We start from the raw sequence: 27,221 nt of genomic DNA on the forward strand, positions 1-27,221 counted from the left end.
CTGATTTTGTACGTTTGCCCACTGACAAAGAAATGATCAGTCTATAATTTTAATGGTAGGTTTATTTGAACAGTGAGAGACAGAATAACAACAACAAAATCCAGAAAAACGCATGTCAAAAATATTATAAATTGATTTGCATTTTAATGAGGGAAATAAGTATTTGACCCCCTCTCAATTAGAAAGATTTCTGGCTCCCAGGTGTCTTTTATACAGATAACGAGCTGAGATTAGAAGCACACTCTTAAAGGGAGTGCTCCTAATCTCAGTTTGTTACCTGTATAAAAGACACCTGTCCACAGAAGCAATCAATCAACCAGATTCCAAACTCTCCACCATGGCCAAGACCAAAGAGCTCTCCAAGGATGTCAGGGACAAGATTGTAGACCTACACAAGGCTGGAATGGGCTACAAGACCATCGCCAAGCAGCTTGGTGAGAAGGTGACAACAGTTGGTGCGATTATTCAAAAATAGAAGAAACACAAAATAACTGTAAATCTCCGTCGGCCTGGGGCTCCATGCAAGATCTCACCTCGTGGAGTTGCAATGATCATGAGAACGGTGAGGAATTAGCCCAGAACTACACGGGAGAATCTTGTCAATGATCTCAAGGCAGCTGGGACCATAGTCATCAAGAAAACAATTGGTAACACACTACGCTGTGAAGGACTGAAATCCTGCAGCGCCCGCAAGGTCCCCCTGCTCAAGAAAGCATGATTCAGAGGAGAACTGGGTGAAAGTGTTGTGGTCAGATGAGACCAAAATCGAGCTCTTTGGCATCAACTCAACTCGCCGTGTTTGGAGGAGGAGGAATGCTGCCTATGACCCCAAGAACACCATCCCCACCGTCAAACATGGAGGTGGAAACATTATGCTTTGGGGGTGTTTTTCTGCTAAGGGGACAGGACAACTTCACTGCATCAAAGGGACGATGGACGGGGCCATGTACCGTCAAATCTTGGGTGAGAACCTCCTTCCCTCAGCCAGGGCATTGAAAATGGGTTGTGGATGGGTATTCCAGCCTGACAATGACCCAAAACACACGGCCAAGGCAACAAAGGAGTGGCTCAAGAAGGAGCATATTAAGGTCCTGGAGAGGCCTAGCCAGTCTCCAGACCTTAATCCCATAGAAAATCTGTGGAGGGAGCTGAAGGTTCGAGTTGCCAAACGTCAGCCTCGAAACCTTAATGATAATGGAGAAGATCTGCAAAGAGGAGTGGGACAAAATCCCTCCTGAGATGTGTGCAAACCTGGTGGCCAACTACAAGAAACGTCTGACCTCTGTGATGGCCAACAAGGTTTTTGCCACCAAGTACTAAGTCATGTTTTGCAGAGGGGTCAAATACTTATTTCCCTCATTAAAATGCAAATCAATTTATAACATTTTTTACATGCGTTTTTCTGGATTTTGTTGTTGTTATTATGTCTCTCACTGTTCAAATAAACCTACCATTAAAATTATAGACTGATCATGTCTTTGTCAGTGGGCAAACGTACAAAATCAGCAGGGGATCAAATACTTTTTTTCCCTCACTGTAAGTGAAGGTGCTGTACAGCTACACATACACACTCCAACCACTGCACCAAAGGAGGAATGTAGCCACATGCTAAGCTAATCCAGTGTAATCAATGACATTGCATCGCCGCAGTAAGGGTTAATACAGTATAATCAGAATGTACTCAATCAACTACACGGCACATTAGCTTTGCACTGAGAACGAGAGAGGGAGAGAAGAAGAGAGGAGAGGGGGGAGAGGAGAGAGAAGAGGAAGAGGGAGAGAGATGGGTGAGAGAGGGAGAGAGAGGGAGAGAGAGGGGAAGAGTGAGAGCGCGGGAGAGAGGAGCGCAAGAGAGAGGTAGAGAGAACAGGGTGCATTAATGGTCTGCAGTCTTTTCTCCCCATTTTGTGCAGCTCAGCAAATAATCGTTCTGCCTCTAGCTCTCCTCTCCCCCTCTCCTCACACTCTGTCTCTTTCCCACTCTACTCTCCCCTCTCTCCCATTGGATAAGCTTGAAGCTTGGAGAGAGCGAGAGACGGAGGGATGGAGAGAGAGAGAGACGGCGGGAGGGAGGGGACGTGAAACACTCTGTCATATTCATCTCACTCCTCTCTAATTGAAGAAAGTGGTTTAGTGAATTGAAAGACAGGAGGACGGGAAGAGTGGGGCCATGCAGGGGGGAGAGGGAGAGAGGAGGGGGGGGGGGAATAGAGCGAAGAGAGGGACCCATTCGTTATGTAATATCACATTAAAACGTTACCTCTCCCCAATTCAACATTGCCCTACCGGTGTGTCTGTGTGTACGTGTATATGTGTGTGTGCACATGTGTGTGTTTTCTTTACTATTCCTCACCGTGTCCACTACGGACCCTAATGATAACACAAGGTTTCTCATGCAGTGCCCCTTATGTCATGCTCCATCTCATCAGTGTATGGTCACCTGCTGTCACCATAGTAACCTGCACCTGCACCTCTATTGAAAAGGAAACACCTCACCTCCTAACCTCCCCTCATCTGTCTCATGTTCATATGCTGTTGTTAACTAGCCTATAGAACTGGTGAATTAGCCTGTTAATTAGCTGTGGTTTCAGTCACTATTGGGTGAATGGTTTCTCTAACTAGCCTGTAGGTTTAAGTGTATATACAGTTGAAGTCGGAAGTTTACATACACTTAGGTTGGAGTCATTAAAACTTGTTTTTCAACCACTCCACAAATTTCTTGTTAACAAACTATAGTTTTGGCAAGTCGGTTAGGACATCTACTTTGTGCATGACACAAGTAATTTTTCCAACAATTGTTTACAGACAGATTATTTCACAGATTATTTTCAGAAGTTTACATACTGTCACGCCCTGGCCTACAGAACTCTAGCTAGTTTGGTCAGGGTGTGAATATTCTAGATTTGTATTTCTATGTTGGCCGGTGTGGTTCCCAATTAGAGGCAGCTGTCACTCGTTGTCTCTGATTGGGAATCATACTTAGGCAGCCTTTTGGCACTGTCTAGTTGTGGGTTCTTGTTCCGTGTAAGGTTTGTTGTGTTGTACCTTTGGACTTCACGGTTTGTTTCCTTTGTTGTTTTGTCGTGTATTTATCATTAAATAAACATGTACGCATATCACGCTGCGCCTTGGTCCGACCCGTCCTTCAATGAGCGTGACAGAAGAACCCACCAAACGAGGACCAAGCAGCGTGCCCAGGAGCAGCAGACACCCTGGACACAGGTGGAGGAGCAGAGAGTATGGACTTGGTGGGAGATAAGAGAGGATCTGGCAAGGCAGATGGAGGCCCTGAAAGGGATCAGGGTGGAGAAGGAGAGACAGCCCCAATAAAACATTTTGGGGGGGCTAAAAGGGTGGTCGGGGAGCGACAGAGAGGAGCCCCGACCACTGCACTCGTGGGGGCTCAAGGAGGAGTCCTCACTGGAGGAGGACGGGGCGCGGAGTGTAAAGGACGGAGACAGTCATAGACCTCCAGCGCCGGTTCTCAGTCCAGTACGCCCCCGTACCTGCTCATCGCACCAAGCCAGTGGTGCGTGTTCCCAGTCCGGCCCGGCTTGTTCCTGCTCCTCGCACCAAGCCGGTGGTGCGTGTTCCCAGTCCGGCCCAGCCTGTTCCTGCTCCTCGCACCAAGCCAGTGGTGCGCGTTGCCAGTCCGGCCCGGCCTGTTCCTGCTCCTCGCACCAAGCCAGTGGTGCGCGTCGCCAGTCCGGCCCGTGCCCGTTCCACTGGTGCCTGGTCCGGCACCAGTCAGTGGCTCCACTCTGGAGCCAGAGCAGTCCGCTCCACCAGTGCCTGATCCAGATCCGGTCGGTTGCTCCACTCTGGAGCCAGAGCGGTCTGCTCCACCGGTGCCCAGTCCAGCTCCAGTCAGCAGCTCCACTCCGGAGCCAGAGCAGTCCGCCCCACCGGTGCCCAAGCCAGCTCCGGGCAGCAGCTCCACGCCGGAGCCGCCACCGAGGCTGGAAGCCCACCCGGACCCTCCCCTATTCAGTCAGGTTTGTGCGGCCGGAGTCCGCACCTTTGTGGGGGCGGTACTGTCACGCCCTGGCCTACAGAATAGCTAGTTTGGTCAGGGTGTGAATATTCTAGATTTGTATTTCTATGTTGGCCGGTGTGGTTCCCAATCAGAGGCAGCTGTCGCTCGTTGTCTCTGATTGGGAATCATACTTAGGCAGCCTTTTGGCACTGTCTAGTTGTGGGTTCTTGTTCCGTGTAAGGTTTGTTGTGTTGTACCTTTGGACTTCACGTTTCGTTTCCTTTGTCGTGTGTTTATCGTTAAATAAACATGTACACATATCACGCTGCGCCTTGGTCCGACCCATCTTTAAACGAACGTGACACATACACTAAGTTGACTGTGCCTTTAAACAGCTTGGAAAATTCCAGAAAATGATGGCATGGCTTTAGAAGCTTCTGATAGGCTAATTGACATCATTTGAGTCACTTGGAGGTGTACCTGTGGATGTATTTCAAGGCCTACCTTCAAAGTCAGTGCCTCTTTGCTTGACATCATGGGAAAATCAAAATAAATCCGCCAAGACCTCAGAAAAAAAATAGTAGACCTCCACAAGTCTGGTTCATCCTTGGGAGCAATTTCCAAACGCCTGAAGGTACCACGTTCATCTGTACAACCAATAGTACACAAGTATAAACACAATGGGATCAAGCAGCCGTCATACCGCTCAGGAATTCTGTCTCCTAGAGATGAACGTACTTTGGTGCAAATCAATCCCAGAATAACAAAAGGACCTTGTGAAGATGCTGGAGGAAACAGGTACAAAAGTATCTATATCCACAGTAAAATGAGTCCTATATCGACATAACCTGAAAGGCCGCTCAGCAAGGAAGAAGCCACTGCTCCAAAATCGCCATAAAAAAGCCAGACTATGGTTTGCAACTGCACATGGGGACAAAGATCGTACTTTTTGGAGAAATGTCCTCTGGTCTGATGAAACAAAAATAGAACTGTTTGGCCATAATGACCATCATTATGTTTGGAGGAAAAAGGGGTCTGCTTGCAAGCCGAAGAACACCATCCCAACTGTGAAGCACGGGGGTGGCAGCATCATGCTGTGGGGGTGCTTTGCTGCAGGAGGGACTGGTGCACTTCACAAAATAGATGGCATCATGAGGAAGGAAAATTATGTGGATATATTGAAGCAACATCTCAAGACATCAGTCAAGAAGTTAAAGCTTGGTCGCAAATGGGTCTTCCAAATGGACAATGACCCCAAGCATACTTCCAAAAGTGTGGCAAAATGGCTTAAGGACAACAAAGTCAAGGTATTGGAGTGGCCATCACAAAGCCCTGACCTCAATCCTATAGAAAATGTGTGGGCAGAACTGGAAAAGCGTGTGCGAGCAAGGAGGCCTACAAACCTGACTCAGTTACACCAGCTCTGTCAGGAGGAATGGGCCACAATTCACGCAACTTATTGTGGGAAGCTTGTGGAAGGCTACCCAAAAGGTTTGACCCAAGATAAACAATTTCAATGCTACCAAGTACTAATTGAGTGTATGTAAGCTTCTGACCCACTAGGAATGTGATGAAATAAATAAAAGCTTAAATAAATCATTCTCTCTACAATTATTCTGACATTTCACATTCTTAAAATAAAGTGGTGATCCTAACTGACCTAAGACAGGGAATTTTTACTAGGATTAAATGTCAGGAATTGTTGAAATGTATTTGGCTAAGGTGTATGTAAACTTCCGACTTCAACTGTATGTATGGTGCAGTCAGTGCACACATGATAAGCTATGGTCTATTTGTATTTCAAAGATTTTACCCTCATTTGTAGATTTGACCCTCATGTTAAAAAATCTAAACCATACTCCATCCTTTTCCACTAAATATTCTACCCCTCTCTCTTTCCCTCTCCACAGACTCCTCCTTCCCCCCTCCCCCTTGTGTTCTATCTCTCTTCCTCTCCCTCCCTTTTTCACCCTATGCTCAGTTCGGTGTGTGTCTCCTCTTTCAAAGGACGCAAGGGTGGGAACAAGTCGCCCAACAAAGCATGTTACAGTGCAGACATGACTTGTCCGTCAGACAGCGAGAAAATCGTAATAAACTGCGGAGGGGTGCGACACGAGACTTACCGCAGCACCCTCAAGACGTTGCCCGGTACCCGCTTATCTTGGCTTACCGATCCGGACGCGTTTAGCAACTTCGACTACGACCCCAAAATCGACGAGTTCTTCTTCGACCGCCACCCCGGCACATTCACATTCATCCTCAACTACTACCGCACAGGCAAGCTTCACTGTCCCAACGATGTGTGCGGACCACTGTTCGAGGAGGAACTCGCCTTCTGGGGCATCGACGAGACGGACGTGGAGGCGTGCTGCTGGATGAACTACCGTCAACACAGGGATGCCGAAGAGGCGCTGGACAGCTTCGAGCAGCCCGAGCCAGAGGAGCCGGAAGACGACCTGGAGCTGACTGCGGACGGAGAGCTCAAGAGGCTGTGCCTGCATGAAGACGGGCGCAAGAGGAGCTGGTGGAGTGTGTGGCAACCCTATTTCTGGAATCTTTTTGAGGATCCATATTCTTCCAAGAATGCCAAGGTGAGTCCTCTCTCTCTCTCTCTCGCTCTCTCTCTCTCTCTCTCTCTCTCTCGTTGTGACATTTCCTCTTGAAAAAATGTTGCCGTCCCACAAAAGTCTATTGCAAGTGCACTGGAATGTTAAACTGGATTTAGAAGAGGGAGATCCCGCATAGCCTACTGCTTATTTAGGCTATATATTGAATATCCCTGACATATTTTATAATGGACGTCATGTGTACAGACTGCAGTCTATGAAAGTTGGCTGCTATGTCCAAAGTTAATACGATGATGAGGGAGGGTGTGTTGGAATGGTGTTCATTGTGTTCTTGTCAGAATGATGGTGATGTTCGCTTTGATAGTCAAGGAAAATTAGTTGGAAGAAAAAGAACAGTGACTGTCATAAACATCGGTTAGGGATTTCCAAAAAGCAGCCAACTCAGACCAGTGCTGGTGTGCCTAGAAATGATGTTGCCGATTGGAAATGGACTGTTGTGGCCTATGGTGTGTTATTTTCTCTATTTTTATAAATTATTTAATTTAGCTCCATAGTACGCTATTACAGTTGTGTGGGGAGACCCTCTCCCATGTACCTCGTCCCTCTCTCCTTCTCCATTTTTACGCATTATTTCCCGGTTACCACTGCGTCTCGAGCGTACTGCATACGACCCCCCCCCCCCCCCCACACACACACACACACACACGCTTTCCCACGCTTGATTAAATTGTCGTTCTTTGTGGACCTCTAGCGCCCGTTGTCATCGAGCGCATCATTCAATCTCGATTAGCGCATTATCTCTTCTCGCTCACTCTCTCGTCTTCCGCACTGTCCACTCCCCCGTTGCGCATCTCTCTCTTTCTCCTTGCCTTTCACTCTCTCTCGTTGCCTTTCACTCTCTCCATCTCACTTTCACCCCTTCTCTTTACCTCCTCTCAATTTATCTCTTCACACCAATAACTTTTGGGTTTTAACAAGCCTTCTCGTGCTGCTTCCCTCTCCAGTCTATAGGCTACCCGCGTTTTGCGCACCCTGGCTGTGATTTTCGCGCATTTTAAGCAGCTAGTTTTGTAAACTAGTCCAGTGTCCACTTATCTAACTCAAATAAGGTTAAAACCTAAAGAAGTTAATCGTTAATGAATGGAACCTTTGTAATGTTTGTGCCCTCCACAGAAATTACTTAATTAACTCACTTTTCATTCTAATCTAGACCTAAACCTTTGACCATGCTCTCCTGCTGTTTGAACAACCTACCTGTCACCATTGCACCTGTCTTTCCCGCCAATCAACATCTCCATCTCCTCTCCCACAGTCGCAATTTATACAAGTGAAGGGTTATTTTAGGCTTAGTTAGTTTAGGGTTTTGTTGCCAACCAACATTTTGAATTAATGCTTTGCTTGCCTCTGTATGTTGACTGACCAATTGTTTACAGTTGCCTATCAATTGCCTATCTCATTTTGCTTGTGTTGACATACACTAATGGAAAACTGTAAATGATACAGTAATTGTGTGTATTATCAACAGTAAAATACTTTTAAATGTTTTACTGCAGCATACTGTAAATTATGGTCATTGTGGGAAAATGTTGTGAGCTGGAAAAAATTGCTGTATTTTGAACGGTACTGTAATTACAGTAAAATCCTGTGAAATACAAACCTCTAAACTAATTTAATTCAGTCATTCATTTATTCACTCCGATTATGGTAGCATTATCTTTTTAAAAGTATAATATAGTCAATTTTATGGTATTGTACTGTGTGTCATTACGCAGTACTTGCTTTGATACTGTGAACTGTAATATGAAATACAGAATTTTACTTGCCACTGAGCTGCCTGTAAGCTACTGACAAATTCACAGTAACCCCTTTACAGTGTAGGCCTAGTCAGCCATGTTGGTGACATACAGTAGGCCGGTGTCACATGTGGCCCTGTATGTATGACGCCCCAGCGGTTGGTTATTCCCCTTCAACATGACAAACCATATAGCCTATTATCTTCAGTGTGGTGGCTTTTTTATTGAAGGCTACCCACTGTTTTCTTTCAAGCTGATAGGCTATCTGTGTGTGAAAACAGGGACATCAACAGGCCTGCACCTGTGACAAATGAACAAAGACACATCTGTATGAGTATTCAGTTAGGACTACGCATCTGCGGAGATGAGGGAGCATTCATAACCAGGAACTGTTGGCTGAAATGTGTTGACTGTTGAGGATATGCAGGCCAGGCCTGTAACCTTACCTGTTACAACGGCTCACAAACACAAATTAACACCTTCACGCGGGTGACACTGAATGCATGTGGTTCCCTGGCAACAGGATATATGCTATGCTGTATTCTGGAGCCAGGCGACAGTAGGCTATCACAGGTGAAGGCTTGACATAGAAATAGAATTAGTAGAACCAAGGCGTTCTATAGAGAACACACAGACCTATTTAAGGTGTAAGGTAAGGTGTCAAGAGAAGGAAACTAAGGAATTCCGCTCTTGATTAAAAATGGTATAATCATCAATGGTCTGTATAGGACTGATTGCTTCTGTTTAAGCCTGAGGTCTTCGTACATGGAGTGACACTAGAATATTCACCGTCACACAACAGGCGTAATTTATATCAAAAGTCGTCCTGCGGGCGGCTATAGCTCCTCGTCCTTCTAAACGCATGTCCTTGGTAGAATGGACATTCTATCTATGCAATTCGGTGGGTTTTTAGAGCTGTGTATCTGTTCTACTAAGTCTAATTCTATGCGATTAACTCACCTGATGTTGTCTTTCTGGGGTGGTGCCCTCTACCTGACCTCCAAGGATGCTGTCTCCATGGGAACACAATACTGCAGGCTTTTGTTTCCCGGGGGTTTGTGTTAGAGGGCGCAACGGGCTTAGAATCAAAGTCTACGTCCTAAAAGGCACCGTATTCCCTATAATAGTGCACTTCTTTTGACCAGAGTCCTATTGGTCTGGTCAAAAGTAGTGCACTATAGGGAATAGGGTGCCATTTGGGACACTGCCAGTGTGAGAGCTCCAGGTATAGAAGTTGCCCTCAGAAGCAGATCTAGGATCAGTTTACTCTCCTCCAATGCTAACCTAACCCAATAGGAGGAGGGAATGCAAATCTAACCTTAGATCAGTGTCTAGGGCCAATGTCACCCTACCCCAGAGAGAAATTACAGCTAGGTCGATTCCCAGGCTTACTCAGCAGGTAGTGTTGCCAAGATAACCCTCCAGGTTTGGGCGTTGAATTCTCCACATTTGGCGTTTATCCCCTCAGACTATAAAGTGAAGTTATTTCAGCTGAATTTTCGAATGCTTAAATTAAATTAATAAATGCAATCGATGTAAGTAGCCTAATGTCAAATTACTTTTCTAATCACTTAAAATGAGTTTGGTTTTGTCATTGCAGCCAGGAGAGGGAAAACACTGGATAGACCTATTGCTGCTCAGTACCCCTCTGCTCTATCATCTAAACAACTATCCGGGGCTACTCATAGGACTCTGGTCAAAATAAGTGCACTATTATATGGAATACGGTGCCTTTTAGGACGTAGACTTTGATTCTAAGCCCGTTGCGCCCTCTAACACAAACCCCCGGGAAACAAAAGCCTGCAGTATTGTGTTCCCATGTCATCATTGGGGCTAGTACTACTACCTTCACAGATGAGGGAGTTTACAGTGTGATGTGCATGGAGAAAATGCCCGGTAAGCTGAAATAACCACTCCATGATTGAGCTTGCATGGTCCTGTCCTGTAGGCTACAATGCTATAGGCCTACTGTGGGCTGATCCAAAACAAGCTGATGCTTCTGAATGGACTTTTGCTTTGCACTGCGTGGTTGATTAGTAACATAATAAAAAACAGGGGTAAGGTTTCTTGCTCTATAACCAGTGGTTTAAAGTTACTAAGTAAAAAATACTTTGAAGTATCTGTACTTTACTATTTATATTTTTGACAACTTTAACTTTTTCTCCCACTACATTCCTAAAGAAAAAATATATATTTTTACTCCCATACATTTTCCCTGACATCCAAAAGTACTTGTTACATTTCGAATGCTCAGGCAGATCAGCAATATGGTCCAATTCACACACCTATCAATATAACGCATTGTCATCCCTACTGCCTCTGATCTGGTGGACTAACTAAACACTAATACTGCGTTTGTAAATGATGTCTGAGTGTTGGAGTGTGCCCCTGGCTGTCCGTAAATAAAATAAAAAATAAGAAAATCGTGCCATCTGGTTTGCTTATTAATGTAAGGAATTTGATGTATAGCATTTACTTGTGCTTTTTACTTTTACTCAAGTATGACAATTGAGTACTCTTTCCACCACTGTAATTAAGTACAGTTAAAACCAAATACTTTTAGACTTTTACTCAAGTAATATTTTACTGGGTGACTTTCACTTTTACTTGAGTCATTTTCTATTAAGGTATCTTTACTTTTACTCAAGTATGACAATCAAGTACTTTTTCCACCACTGTTTATAACACAACAGAAGTAAACCAATCACAGATGAGCTTGTGTTGTTTGGGACGGTCACATTTTGAACGTCATATTGCAAGACATTGTGAAGAGAATCAAGGGGGTTATTCCAAGTGAGACGTGACTTTACACCACCAGACACTTTGGAGGGAAGCGGAAGCACACCCTCACCTGTGCCAATATGATTAACCCACTCGGTAGAGGCTGTACTAAATGTAACTATAGCAGAGTCGCTACCACAATAGTCCTGTTCTCTCCTCCTCTCTCTCCCTCCTCATGCTTAATTGTCTCTAAAGATCCATATCCATTTACGGAGACAAAGCTGTGCCGTGACCCAGATTATTGTGTGTTAAAAGAGTATTTTCTGTCAACTGGGCACATCAAGACAGTGTATTGACCGGGCTGCGCCTGCATGCCTGGTCCCTGGTTTGGCCTGTATGAAGAGACTGCATGCAGGGGGGAAAACATTAAAAACCGTTCATAGCCCTAAATATCTCAGATAAACCACCCACTCGGTCCTCCTGCCGTCATTCAGTGACTGGATGTTGTAGATGCTTGTGTTGCTGTCTCTTGCAGGCTTCCTTTGTAACAGAGATGTTAACAGAGCTGGGAATTAATGACTGAAGAATGAAAGCATGGTGAATCCTTGGTTTTAAGTGGAGTGAAATCTAGCTGAATGGCATAGTTTGCTGGCCTATAAGTTAGTGAGGGCACAAGTGACCTTGCCTGTCAGGTTCCTAAAGGTTTGCAGTATAGTAAGATACCAGGGGAGTCATTTATCAAAAGTGCTTGTGCATAGAAAATACTCTAAACCTTGCGTGCGCCAGTTTTTCCGCAAAGGTTGGTATTTATCATTTTTTAACTTGACCGGAAAGTGTGCATACTGTATCTCCACGCAAATCTCAGACCATGCGTATGCACACCTAGTGGTTGATCAACTGTATTGCAAGAAAACACATTATTTTGGGGGAAATTGAGGTGTTTGATGCACGGTAATTATAATAATGGGAGGCTCATAAAAACATTCAAACCTAGGCCTAATGATAAAACAGATGCATTTGTTGTTGATAAGATCGCATAGCAGCATGTCGCCTAATATATGTATTTTACTTATATTATATAGGCCTAAATCATAATCATATTGCAGGGCATGTCTCACTCTTTCTGACATGACTGGTTTATTCCCGCTACACAACAAATATGAATCTACTATTTATCCATATTAGTAAATAGTCCGGGAGCCTATGACAGTATTAGTAGGCTACAGTAGTGTTGTGCGATAGGAGCGGGAGGGGGGCAGTATGAAAAAATAATTAAAAATAATGTATGCACTCACTAACTGTAAGTCGCTCTGGATAAGAGCGTCTGCTAAATGACTAAAACGTAAATGTAAAATGAGCGATAGGAGCGTGACATAATAACCGGTTTCATCTCCGAGCCTATAGCATGTATTTATCATGTATTGATAAACTAAATATTGAACAGCAATTCCTATTTTGTGTTGGCTGTAGGCAGCATTTACTTTTAAATGTTTCAATAGACAATCAATCTTGCAGAATGCGCAGCCAGTGTTTGGCACTTGCTATAGGCGGCATGCGTTTTTTGTTTGAAAAAGTCACTGCAAAAGATTAAAACATTCTGCGCACACCTCTACATAAATTTGATCAAATTTGCTATTGCACTTTAGAAACTATCATGGCCCAGTTCCAACATCTCCTAATCCCACAGCAAATAAGGGCGTTTTTGTTACTCTAAAATGTGAATGAAGGGCACTTTCCAGCCGGGGTTGTTGCGCTTGTTCATGAGCGCACAAATATAGTATGGCTCTGATTTATCAATGAAAACATGCGTATATGTTTGATAAATCCCAATAATTTGTTGCACATGCAAATTGATTGATAAATGAGACCCCTGACCTGTTTGAAAACATAATACATGCTGTGGTCATGTATGGCTCAGTTGGTAGAGCATGGCGCTTGCAATGCCAGGATTGGGGTTTCAAATCCCCGCGCCACCCATGCGTAAAATGTGTGCGCACATGACTGTAAATCGCTTTGGATAAAAACGTCTTTAATATATTATGAAATAATGGGAAATGGTGTTGCACGGAGAGGAAAAATGGACTCTAACATAGCATTGATTAGGCTACATAATTGACAACAGAGTCCCCCCTGATAGTGAGAAACAGCATCTCAGTTGGTGGTGGCTTATTCTTCGCACTGTGGGTGAATGTCGTCATCGCTCTGCGGTGCGGACAGTGTATCCGTCAACTCTTTATCGTATATGACACACGACTTGTTTTATTATCACGGATGCAGGGGTGTGCGCTGGATTGCTTATTATCACCTTCTAGCCCCCCCCCCCCCCCTTCTCTCTCTACCCCCCTCTCTCCTACTCTCTCTTGTTGTGCTATAGCGTAGCACTGCAGTGCCGATAGTAGCTGACTGCGCGCCGATTTCTGCTGCAGCGCAGCACACGAAGCAGCGGTGGAAAAGTAGAGAAAAAGGGAAAGAGAGAAGAGGAGAGGGGGAGGCGGAGAGAGAGGGGGGTGTTTGTGCTAGCCCTTTTTAAGACTTCGATCGAGAATAAAAGCACTAAAACTATTGGATGGGGTCGCTTTTCCCCTCTCGCGTATTTTGTTTTAGCTTAGCATTGCAAGCTTGGATGTGCGTATCCGCTTATTGATTAATCCATATGTCTCCGTCTGCACCATTCACGTGGCTGTCTCCACCAAATGGTGTTCTTTGTAAAGCGAAGCCCCCACTTTACGCATTGAGTTGCACTGGCTTTCCAACCCCCCCCCCACACACACACAGACATTGAGAGAGGGGAGGGGTGTAATGCGGGTAGGCGATAGCCGAGTGCCCGCTGTTAGTTTCTCTACCTGTCAAGCTCTAGAATGGCTGACTAGTCTCCTTTTTCACATCATGCCCGTAAAGGTTATGTTTTTTTCATTTCTGACCTCCTTTCGTGTACTACGCTTGCGCTGTTTGGTCAGTTTGAATTATTCTGCCATATATGGTGTGTGTGTGTGTACAGACGGACTGACGGACGGGCGCTCAATATCACGCCTCAAGAGAGAAATGTACCCTTGTCTACCTTGTAAACTTCACGAAGGACCCTGGTCCAGTTTCACTCGTGTTACAATTACCACACACATACACACACACACACACACACACACTGTGCTTTTGAGAATGTGCTGCTACCGAGGTTTCCCTAGATATCAGAGGGAGCGCGTGATATTTGATGACATGTCAGGAAAAAATCTGTTTAACCTCTGTGTTATCCAGCTCTCTCCGTGTCACGCGCCTCCTCACGCCTCTTGGCTGATGACACAGTCGGTCGGTCATAGCTGTGTTCCCCTCTCAGATAGACCAGCGCTCGTGAGGAAGAATAAATCACCCCCAAAAAACGTTTTATGACTCTCTTTAGGACTAGGCCAAATATTCAGCTGATCTGTATATAGACCTAACGGTATGTAGTTATTTGACCCCGGCACCATATTTCCTATAGGCACCTATTAGTCCACAACACCAACAACATCCTGCAGATGAACAGTTAGCCTATTCATTCTCCCATTTGCTATGGATGAGCAAGTGTTTTATGGACTTCATGTAAATTAGGGTAATAGGCTAACTATTAAATGCAACTCATTCCAGTCCCAATTAGTCACACAAAGCCCTTAGTAGTAAGCATACAGCCTTCCCCCAGATGGAAGTGGCCACATTTCTAGGCAAATGGTGCTTATAGGTAATTAGTGCTTATTGTTTCACATTGGTTCGCTTTTTTAACTGACATGTTGTCCATGATTTATCCCGTTCTGTATATTATGTAGGCTACATGGAATGCTATGGCTATTTTGGTCAAACGATATGAGTAGAGCCCGTCATTTTACTCTAAATGAGCAGGTAGAAAGGTGAGTAGGTAAAGTAGTAGAGGCGAGAAACGATGGAGACTAGCAGGCCTAGGCAGAGCTGTCCTCTGAAATGCAGGCCTCTAGAACAGGGGCAACTCCAGTCCTCTGGGGCCTGGTTGGTGTCACACTTCTGCCCCAGCCCCAGCTAAAACACCTGACTCCAATAATCAACGAATCATGATTTCCAGTTTAGAATGCAATTAGTTTAATCAGCTGTGTTTGCTAGGGTTTGGCGAAAGGTTTGGCACAATTCCGACCCCTGCGGACTGGCTTTTCCATCCCTGCTCTAGAACCGGACAGCTTCACCCACACCTTCTGTATTTCAGCACCGGACAGCGGCAGGCTGTAGGCCTATTTCAGCACCGGACAACGGCATTCTGTAGCTTGATTATAGAACCGGACAGAGGCATTCTGTAGGCCTGTTTCAGCACTGGACAGCGCCTAGGCCTCTCCCTTTTACGACTTTACAATCCTTTCTACTCTTGTGAACTAAAGTGTCTGACTGTATAGTGGCCTGCTCTTGCAATCTTACTTTGCAGCAACCTATTATGTTACAACAATGCGACCAGGCAACTTGGTGTCACTGATAGCCTAGGCCTACTCAATGTGTTGATTGTCCAGGACACGTTATGTGACTGAGTTATATCATGAAAAAAATAAAAAATATATCATATATCATTCAGTTCATACCGCTGGTCTCCAAAGTGTTCAAACTTCACTGGCTGACTCAACTCTCTCAGGTCTCATTGATTGTAAGATAAGTCACTGAGCGTCAAGGGAACAACTCAGCCAGGTTTATTTTCAAACCACGTTGATCACTTTGTGTAGCTTAGACCAGTGTTTCCCAACTCCAGTCCTCGAGTACCCCCAACAGACTATAGGCCTAAAATAAACAGTATAGCCTATTATAAGTTTAGGGGGATCAGTTTTCCCAATGTTATCGGCCACTCCCCCGGAAACTGCATAGCTTGCGAAAATCTTCATTTTCTTTCTATCCATAGTGTAGAAATAGGCTAGCCTACTGCATGGCACATGAAAAATACTATTCCCCCAGGAATCAACTCATTGGTGACGTGACCATAGAGCTCAAGAGCGAAAACGTATATTAGATGACTTTGATGTTGGGTGTTCCACTTTTTAAATGGGGATAAATCGTCCTTGTCTCGGTGTGTAAGTTATCTCTTTCTCTCCTCAGGTGTTTGTAAACAATCTGTGAATAGGGGACACGGGTGCCGAAAATAAACCGGCGCATGTCGCGTGTGTGAACTAGAACTAGATTCCTTTGTACTGTATACTTCAAAAGTGTGTCGTGCGCACTCTGACAGACTTACCCGCGCGCATGCTCGAGCCGGCAGGGATCTCACCTTTCCCTGTCAGCAGTTTTATTTATCACTAACCGGTATTTGTAGTGGGTCCTCTGTGGTGGCATTGACCAGCGGGAAACTTTTCATTTCCAGGCCCTATTGGTCTGTCTGTGGCCTATTTAAAGGTTGCTGCTGCTGCGGATTGGCATTTCTGTGTTGTTCTTTAGTAAATGTAATGGGAAACGCATGTGACAGAGTAGCCTATTTGGAGTGTGGTTGACATTGCGTGAAAAAACGGTCTCAAATTTCCCTGTGCATACAAATGTTGCACTCCCCTCCTTTTACACCACCTTGCCGTTTTTCTGCTAAGGTTTCTGTTTGGCTGGATCCTATTTTGGCTGGACCCCCCCCCCTCCCTCTCTCCTCTTCTACCTCTAAATATAGAAAGAAAAAGGGGAGATGGGCTGCATCTCTCCTCCTCTTCCCCATACTGACACGCACACCTCCCGCCGGTGGTTTTCCCTGGACGTTACTGCTCCTCTGTTGCACATTCCCATGCAGCCGAGTGCTTTTCAGAAGCAACCGGCCACCGTGTGCATCAAAACCGCCCGTGGTTCTCTCCCATTTCTCTTTTATTTTACAGATGTGCGTGCTGCCCACCCGTGGCCCGCCCTCAGCGGCCGGTTACTTGGCTTCCCTTACACAGTGCTGGCTGGTTTGCAGCGTGTACCCCAGCCACATCGTTTTCGCCCTTGTATTCGTCGATTGTACCAGTGCGGAGTGTTTCGTGTGAACTGCATCCACTGCGGTGGCAGCGGGGCCCCTCTGCGGGGAGAGATGCGACAAACGTCGGGGGAACTGAAGGCTTTCAGCGCCGGTGTTCGCACATGGGGCCCAGTCAAGGGGGCTTTTGAATTCAGTCGGTGAAAAAAATAAAAAAAGCTTAGTTATTTTTGTTAATTATTTATAAAGTTTTTTTTTTACATGCGTGAGAGGTAATCTACCGACAGGTGACATGACTTTATGTGTAGCCTGTTTTTGAATGATCTAATAAATTCAATCGATGTAATTTATTTACAGGCAGAATGCAGACCATTGACTGTATGTAGGTTTATGTATAGAGGTATGAATCATATAGGTTACAGGCCCTGTGTTTCCCATAACAAGATTCTATTGTATAGAGTCCAGGCAACAGTGTGTTATGGCGCTGCACCACAAAACTTATATTTTTCTCTTCCTGAATTGAGTAGCAGCAGGGATCACTCCTATAGCCTTTCTGTCACACACACACACAGACACAGACACACACACAGACACTTTCTCTCTCTGTCAATCCCTGCATCATCTAATGTTGTATCACCCCTTATGTTCTGCCCACACATCCTGTTCCTTAGTGTCCTTTCAGTTCATAAGGGACAGTCCCCATTTCAAATATTTTAAACATGCATAATTCCATCCTTCCTTCAGTTAGTCAGGGACTGGCCCTGTTCAAATATTTTAAATATGCATCCTTCCTAAAATCCTTCCTTCAGTAAGTTAGTGACTGGCCCCATTCAAATATTTTAAATATGCATCCTTCCTTCCATCCTTCCTTCAGTAAGTTAGTGACTGGCCCCGTTCAAAAACTCTAAACATGCATCCTTTTTTCCTTCCTTCAGTTAGTGAGTGACTGGCCCCATTCTTATACTTTAAACATGCATCCTTCTGTCATCCAATCATACACATCAGTAATAACCTTGAGAAAGGAAGGAAAGGAAGGATGCAGTCTGAAAGTATTTGAACCGTGCCCTGTGTGTGCCCTGGAGTCAATGTCATGATAGCTGTGCTAGCCCACTGAGCTAAAGACTTGGCATTTGCCTCTGGGAGCGAACACAAGTCTCCAAGTGCCAGGCAAGGTGACTTGTGTCATGTGAGTTTAGTTTGGCAAAGCACCACCTCTCCATTAGCCTGATAGGGGACCGGCAGAGGAGAGCAGAGTGCCACAGGGTGCTGCAGTGCAGATAGATCTTCCCACTGGGCACACACTGGATGAATCAATGTTGTTTCAACGTAATTTGTTAACAAATTGTGAGGTGGAATTAACGTGGAAAATACATTGGATTTGAAAAAAGTCATCAACCAGTACTGTTTTCATCTAATTTCAACCAGTGTTGTAAACATTGAAATTAGGGTAAAACTTCAACTTAAATACATTGACTTAACCTGACTAACAGTTTGTTACATCAATCTAATTTCAACATAATCATTAGAACTATGTATACGTTGAAATTGCATTGAAAATTCCATATAGAAATATATTCAATATATATTGGGTGGTTGAAATTATGTTGAATTTCATATTTGATAATAATAATAATATGCCATTTAGCAGACGCTTTTATCCAAAGTGACTTACAGTCATGCGTGCATACATTTTTATGTATGGGTGGTCCGGGGATCGAACCCACTACCCTGGTGTTACAAGCGCCATGCTCTACAGAGGACCACATAAGACATATGTTATTTGACCTTGTTTCAATGTTGATAGTAAAATGGTATGTTTGAATTAACGTCATTGTTTCAATATCATGCCATCAACCGAAATAGAGGAATATTGAAATAAAATCTGATGCCACAGTCCAATGATTCCTGCCTGAACAGTGACTCCTACTGGTATATGAGGGGTAATGCACAACAGTGAGAACGAGTCTACCATCCAGATGCCTACCTCTATGTACCCTGCTTAGCTTTGGAAACAAGCTGTGTTCAATTCAGCTGAGCTACCACGTCAACACATTGAGACATTGATCAGCTTCCATACTCATTTGCGTAGACTACCTAAATAACATTGAATAGTTAAAAGTAACTCCTCTAACTTTTCTTACGCAAGCTGTATGTGAAAGTAAATTCAGAGTGAGGTTGGGTATATGTAGGCTACATTAACATCTGATTTGCCCAAAGGACACCATCATTTAAATACAAGTCAATGTATTTAAGTTAAAGTTTTACTCTAATTTCAATGTTTACAACGCTGGTTGAAACGAGATGAAAACAGTACTGGTTGATAACTTTTTTCAAATCCAATGTATTTTCCATGTTAATTTGATATCACAATACATTGACAAATTACGTTGAAACAACGTTGATTCAACCAGTGTGTGCCCAGTGGGTTGGCTCTGGTCACTTTATGCCTCTAACAGCTGATTTCTGTTCAGATCTATTTATCTCAGTGCTAACCAGCACCAGTTAGAGCAACAATTATTAAAAGAAGCCTGGGATCAGTTGAGGTATAACGTGTAACGTAAAAGATAGCCACAAGAAGTTGTTACGAATGGATTTCAGGCCAAGGGTCGAGCCAGTCATACAGGCTAGCTAAGGTATAGTAGGCTAGCTAAGGTATAGTAGGCTAGCTAAGGTATAGTAGGCTAGCTAAGGTATAGTAGGCTAGCTAAGGTATAGTACTAGAGTTATAGCTTGTCAGAGAGACACTCAAGCGACCTCTGAATGAACTTGATCCAGTATACTGCAGTGTGAGATGATATGTGGTAGTGTTTGACCTGATAAAAAACCACCTCGGACCGAAACATTTGTCACATAAAAGGTAGTTTGGGAGTTTTTAGTGTGTGTGAATATTTAGTTTTTGTTCCTTTATACTGCCTTTAATTATATTCATAGGAACCATTATAGAGATTGTTTTTCAATGAAAAGCACATTATAAATTCAATGTATTATCATTATTATTATTATTGAAAGGAGAGGTAGCAGTCAGGGTGTGTGTTCATGTGACATAGGGCTTCTGTACCACTAGTCTACATCCTCTGGGGAAAGGGGTAGGGTTAGGGTTGGCAAGGTGCCTTTCCTCTTGGCCCTGAGGGAACACTCTTTCCCCTCGTGTAAAAATGGATAATTTGGCACAGGACTGGGGGCGAATAACCCCAACACCTAAACACCCTCTTTCCCTCTTCCCTTCTCCTCTTCCACTTCTCTCTTTCTCTCCCCTCTACCAATCCAGTCTTCCCCTCTACCAATCCAGTCTTCCCCTCTACCAATCCAGTCTTCCCCTCTACCAATCCAGTCTTCCCCTCTACCAATCCAGTCTTCCCCTCTACCAATCCAGTCTTCCCCTCTACCAATCCAGTCTTCCCCTCTACCAATCCAGTCTTCCCCTCTTCCAATCCAGTCTTCCCCTCTACCAATCCAGTCTTCCCCTCTACCAATCCAGTCTTCCCCTCTACCAATCCAGTCTTCCCCTCTACCACTCAGTTCCCCATTTTCACCCTCTTCCGTTCTTTCCCTCCCCTCTCCTCTCTTCCCTTTTTCTCCCATCCTCCACTCTCGTCTTCCCCTCTTCTCCTTCTGGTAATAGGATGATGGGATGATTCCCGTCCTCCGGCGAGAGAAAACTTGACGCTTTTGGAGATTTGTGGGATTTGCCAGGCAGACGTCAAATTCTCCTTATTACGGCCCTGTATTAGCCTCTTTACATAGACCTACAGGGCCCAGTTCAATCAAAACTGCTAACCAGGTTTCCACGGTAAAGCAATGATGTGGTGAGAATACTTGAATTGTATTGATTTGACACTTGAATTGTATATGTGTATTGCTACACTCAGTAAAACAATGTTTAGGCCTATATTAGAAACAAAATTAATCTTTAGAACGTATCAATGAACGTCAATAGGCTGTATCAAAGACAACTGCCACCCATTTACCACAAAATGGTGGAAAGTATTACCCCAGTTTCCCCTATACAACGTAAAGCACCTTGAGTTTGAGGAAGATGTTGTGTAATCTGTTCTGTACTGTAAACACAAATCATGACCATTATAATGCAGCTGTAATTTCCTGGAAGTGTACTATGTGAGGTGCTGCTGAAAAAGCCAGTGGAGATAAGTGAATGGCATTTGGATTACCAGTGGAGAAATTACACAGGAGTAGAGAATAGTTATTGTAGCCAAGCCATTTAGGTGTGAGGCCCACCTAGTCGAATCAAACATTGCCTAAGGTGCAATTAATTGACAAGTAATATATTTCACACGCTCGCACGCACACACACACACACACACACAATAAACCTCTCCGTCAATCTCTGTGCACCACGCCGACAACGTGATGATTTCTGTAAACCCTCTTAGTGTGTTCACGATCTTGAAATCCCCTGTGGCACTTTCCAGGCAAAAACAGATTCATTGTGTGTATCGGTGTGTGTGCATGTATGTGTTTGTGTGTGTGTGTGTGTGTGAGAATGTGTGTGTGTGTGCGCATGCGCACTGCAGAGAAGAGGTGTGTGAGAGGAAGGGAACTCATGAAATGATGATGACGGTAATGCTGCAGAGCTCCGTATAGGGGAGGGAGAATGAGAGTGGAGAGGGGGATGAGAGTGGAGAGAGGCTGGCGGGAAGGAGGAAGAGAGAGAGAGAGAGAGATGCGGAGCAAGAAGGAAGAGGAGGAGGAGGAGGCGAGGGACTGTTGCTGCCTGGGAATGAAAGAGGGAGGATTTGAGAGAGGAATGAAGGAGAGAGCAGCAATGGAGGGACGATCCTGGGCTTAGCCATATCAAAGCACCTCAGGCCATGGACTGCTGGGGAAACAGCCTACATGTGCAGAATAAAGGCGAATGGACAGACAGGAATACAAGACAGGACAGAAAGAAGTAGAGAGAGAGATTTGCAAAGAGGGATGGAAAGAGACAGGATAGCAAAGTTCTGCATTTTAACTGAATCTCTCTCTCTCTCTCTCTCTCTCTCTCTCTCTCTCTCTCTCTCTCTCTCTCTCTCTCTCTCTCTCTCTCTCTCTCTCACAAAGTCTGTGAAGCGTGGGTACATTTACCAGACAACCCAGTCAATCTCCGGGTGGCCCTGTCTCTGACGGTTTGAACACAGTTGGCCCATGTGTGTGTGTGTGTTGTATTTAATGATGGAGAAGATTCCAGTGTGTCTTTGTAGAATAGCGGCTGCTCCGCTCTCTGCTGACTGTTCCTGTACAAATACAGACGCAATGACTCAGTGCCCAGAGCCTGTGTGTGTTTGCCTGTGTGTGTTTATTCTCTAGGACAAGTATGCTTTTCCCACATGCAGTGTGGGTACTTTACTACAGAACGTATGTGTGTGGAGTGGTGAATAAAGTGTTGGAGATAAACAATGAGAGGGAGAGCGAGGGAGAGAGGTACAATGAGGGAGAAAATGGTAAAAGAATGAGTGATATGAGGGCACAGAGAGAGAAGAGAGACTGACAGACGGAAAGAAGGAGGGAGGGAGAGCAGGAGAGGAGAGGAAAATTTGCAAGGACAAACATGCATAGTGCACTGCAGTGATCAGGGTTGAATACTAAGCAGAAAAAATGCAATGCCTTCTCTTTACCTGGTTTCACATCAATGGACAGGGTGTGTGTGTGTTCCGGCCAGAGAGGGAATGTGTGTGTGGGTGTCCGTGTCCGTTTGCATGTGTGTGTGCGAGAGTAAGGACCAGTTGATGTGTGTGTGTGTTTGCGTGTGTGTTCTTACATGTGTGTGTATTCCTGCATGTTTATGGCTTCCTATTGCACTTACTGTACTTTCCACAGTCTAATGCACCGGAATACAATGTACACGATAAGCACTCTCCAAGACTTAGGGGTTAGTGCTCTACTTACCTGAAGCTAACATTACCCTCTATACTTCACTGTTCTTCAAGAGTTAGTGCTCTACCTACCTGAAGCTAACATTACTTCACTGTTCCACTTTCCTTTCAATAGAATTCCTATGGTGTTCCCATCCCATCCCTCCATCCTTCCAACCCTCCATCTGTAAAATGTCCTATTTTCCACAATTATTCCCAAGGCTGCTGGGCTTTTTCTGTTCCCAGTCCCACATGGGAGCATCTCCCTCCTCTTTCTGTCCTTCTCTCTCTTTCTCTTCATTTGTCTGCTCTTCTTCTTCTTCTTCTTCTTCTTCTTCTTCTTCTTCTTCTTCTTCTTCTTCTTCTTCTTCTTCTTCTTCTTCTTCTTCTTCTTCTTCTTCTTCTTCTTCTTCTTCTTCTTCTTCTTCTTCTTCTTCTTCTTCTTCTTCTTCTTCTTCTTCTTCTTCTTCTTCTTCTTCTTCTTCTTCTTCTTCTTCTTCTTCTTCTTCTTCTTCTTCTTCTTCTTCTTCTACCTCTTTGCTTCCTCGTCATCCTCCTGCCTTTTCTTCTTCTTCTCTCTTTCTTTCTGTCTGTATTCATCTCTCTATCTGTCACTCTCTTTCCCAGTGGAAACGCATGTCCACTTCTAAGGGCTCTTAATGTTCCCTCCTTAGGGAAGATAGGAAGTAATGCCCACTCGGGTGCTTCTCTTCAGGAATGAAGTCCGTTTAGAACACAGGGACACTCAGACCTAACGGGATATGTGAGAGTTCATTCCACTCTTTGGTAGCATCAATGCACACTCCTAAGGGCATGGGGATGTTCCCTCCCTATGTAGGGTACACTTTAGTCCCTGGTTAATGAGCAATGAGCAGTAGTGTCATTACTGTTGAACGAGCTGGTTATATAAATGGCCTGGATGCGTGGGACTGTCGCAACATCTATATGTCTCAATTGGCAAAATACAGTATATGGATCAGAGAGGGAGGGAGAAAGAGAATGGGGAGAGAGAGAGAGGGGGGAGAGAGAGAGAGAGAGAGAGAGAGAGAGGGGGATAGAGAGAGAGAGAGGGGGAGAGAAGAGCGAGAGAGGGGGAGAGAAGATAGAGAGAGGGGGAGAGAAGAGAGAGGCAGGAGGGAGAGAGAGGCAGGAGGGAGAGAGAGAGGTAGAAAAGAGAGAGGGGGATAGAAGAGAGAGCTGGAAGAGAGAGAGAGTGGAAAGAGGGTTTGCTTGTCATTAGGGATGGTTCGAAATTGGGGAGGGGACCAGGAGAATGGGGGCCAGGAGGGAAATGGGGGAGGGTCATGCTTTTTCAATTTCAGTCATGGGGTGGGTTTAGTATTTTTTAAATCTCTCATCTTTTTAAGTGGGAGAACTTGCACAATTGGTGGCTGACTAAATCCTTTTTTCCCCACTGTATGTATGTATATATATATATATATATATATTTGCGAGAGAAAAAAACATATGGGGGATTGGAAGTGATGCAGACAATTACATTGATGGAAGTTATAATCTATCTGCAATATTAAAGCTGATCTACCCCCTAAGGAGAAAAAAATAAAAATACAAAATAATAATAATTAGGCCCTAATCTATGGATTTCCCATGACTGGGAATACAGATATGCATCTGTTGGTCACAGATACCTTAAAAAAGAAAGTAGGGGCATGGATCAGAAAACCAGTCAGTATCTAGTGTGACCACCCATTTTACTCATGCAGCGCGACACATCTCCTTCGCATAGAGTTGATCAGGCTGTTGATTGTGGCCTGTGAAATTTTGTCCCACTCCTCTTCAATGGCTGTGCGAAGTTGCTGGATATTGGCGGGAACTGGAACATGCTGTCGTACACGTCGATCCAGAGCATCCCAAACATGCTCAATGGTTGACATGTCTGTTGATTATGCAGGCCATGGAAGAAACTGGGACATTTTCAGCTTCCAGGAATTGTGTACAGATCCTTGTGACATGGGGCCATGCATTATCATGCTGAAACATGAGGTGATGGCGGAGTATGAATGGCACGACAATGGGCCTCAGGATCTCGTTACGGTATCTCTGTGCATTCAAATTACCATCGATAAAATGCAATTGTGTTCATTGTCCGTAGCTTATGCCTACCCATACCATAACTCCACCGCCACCATGGTGCACTCTGTCAACAACGTTGACATCAGCAAACCGCTCTCCCCAAACAATGCCATACATGTGGTCTGCGGTTGTGAGGCCGGTTGGACGTACTACCAAATTCTCCAAAATGATGTTGGAGGCGCTTATGGTAGAGAAATTATCATTAAATTCTCTGGCAACAGCTCCTGGTGGACATTCCTGCAGTCAGCATGCCAATTGCATGCACCCTCAAAACTTGAGACATCTGTGACATTGTGTTGTGAGTGGCCTTTTAATTGTCCCCAGCACAAGGCTCACCTGTGTAATGATCATGCTGTTTAATCAGCTTCTTGATATGCCACATCTGTCAGGTGGATGGATTTATCTGGCAAAGGAGAAATGCTCACTAACAGTGATGTAAACAAATTGTGCACAAAATCTGAGCTAAATAAGCTTTTGTGCATATGGAACATTTTGGGATATTTTATTTCAGCTCATGAAACATGGGACCAACACTTTACATGTTGCGTTTATATTTTTGTTTAGTGTATTTATCAAGATGTTGACCTCGCGATTAGCCAGAATCGAGTAACATGCATTGTGGTGCTGAAACATGAAGCAGTAGCCGCGGCACAATCAATTGGACAGCTCATGGTGCTGCGCCATGCACTCTAAATAGCCTACCTCCATATCAGTGAAGTTAAAACCAGGACTCGAATTGAGGGGTATGAGAGTGTATATGTGTGTGCAATAAGCTCACCTTTTGTGAAAGAATATGGCAAAAAACATAGGCCCACACCTTGTTAGCTTAAAGGGATACTTCAAGATTTGACAATGAGGCCAATTATCTACTTCCCCAAAGTTAGATTAACTCATGCATACCATTTTTATGTATCTGTGTCCAGTATGAAGGAAGTTAGAGGTAGTTTCACCAGCCAACGCTAGCGCTATTAGCAACTTCCTTCAAACTGCACGCAGAGACATAAAAATGGTGAGGAAGTAGATAAAGGGCCTCGTTCCCAAAATCCCAAAGTATCCCTTTAAGATTTTGAAGAAAATAAAATGGATCCGATTATATAATCTATAACAGCGCTTTAGTCCTCGATGTTTTATGCTAGAAACAAGCTGTAAAAACCTGGGAAGGGCGTGACTCTGATTGCATATGGGGATATTTGTTTAGTTTCTATGACAATCATTGGCTGAGCTACAACCTTCCATAGCCGAGGAGCCAAAAAATGGGACTGTGCTTGGGAAGTAATCTAATTCTGTCGCTATCAATTGATTGAGCTATTCACTTTCTGGATGTTTAAACCCAGCTTTTAGAGAAACACTTGTGACCTTCTCTCGTTGGGTTAAGCCATGTAAGAAGAAGTAGCCAGCAGATGCTCAGATTCATAATGAAGTCTCAGATGTATTTTTGCGAACAGGGACAGTTTTGTTGCAAACAAGACACACTGATTTGGCGTTGAGAAATATGATGAGATGAACACATAGGCCTAGCTCTCTGTCCATTTTTAGCCTGTCATTTTGGTAATTTGTGTGGTATTAAATGTCTCCAGTCATGTAAAATGATGAATTGCATGAAATGTTTATAAAAGGCTTATTTTTCTCAGACATGCAAATACGATGATAGATTCACTATTTTACTATAAATTAGATCTTTCCACCATTGCTCTTGTCTATAGGGGTCTGTGAACCCACAACCTTCTGGCCAGCAGCCCTGTGCTATCTAAATGTCAGCATTGCCATGTAATGCTTACAGGACGAAGAACTGTTTCTAAAACTGCATATCTAAAAGGCTCTAGTATGTCCTATGAGTGAAGGTAAATGGTAGGCATGTTCTCTGCTATCCACTTTGTACTAATTATTATTTTTGGGTACGTTCAAGGGGGAGGGTTTAGTTAAATATATTTTGCTGAAGGGAGAGCCATCCATTTCCATTTCAGAGAGGCTTCATTTTCAAGAGATAGGTTATCATTGGGCTGAAACTAATAAGACTATTAAGACTCATTCAGCTGCAATTTGCCACTAAGTATGTGTTTCATATAAACTCCTGTATATTTTTCCTGGTCCGGTCACATGGTCAGAAGAGATATAGCTGGCTATAACTGTCCGGACTCAGAGTTTTCCCTGGCCCTAGACTCTAAAGTTCTGGCCTTAGCCTAATTTGATCCATACACCCATCCATCCACCCCCTCCCCAACTCTCTCTCTGGCCAGGATAGGGACCAGCTGCTGGGCCGCTTGGGTTCTCCAGGCCCTGGCCCCTGTGGCTCCAACACTCTGTGGCTCTGTA

At 44.4% G+C, this 27,221-nt stretch overlaps 1 protein-coding gene across 4 annotated transcripts in view; it reads left to right on the forward strand.

The window, feature by feature from the left end:
- Positions 1-5,873: 5,873 nt before the first annotated feature.
- LOC311104294 (voltage-gated potassium channel KCNC1-like) overlaps positions 5,874-27,221 on the forward strand; it is a gene marked incomplete at both ends in the record, with an annotated part of 95,638 nt that continues 74,290 nt past the window's right edge. For 2 of the 4 annotated variants that reach the window (XM_084146096.1, XM_084146095.1), the window contains one exon: positions 5,950-6,567. In XM_084146096.1, coding sequence (XP_084002222.1) covers positions 5,950-6,567 — 618 coding nt within the window. Of the gene's footprint in view, positions 6,568-27,221 lie in introns of all 4 variants that reach the window. The other 2 variants (XM_084146098.1, XM_084146097.1) reach the window with 2 other exon arrangements.

The sequence above is a fragment of the Coregonus lavaretus genome (assembly GCF_964263955.1).
Source record: "Coregonus lavaretus genome assembly, chromosome: 28".
Classification (NCBI taxonomy): Eukaryota; Metazoa; Chordata; class Actinopteri; order Salmoniformes; family Salmonidae; genus Coregonus; species Coregonus lavaretus.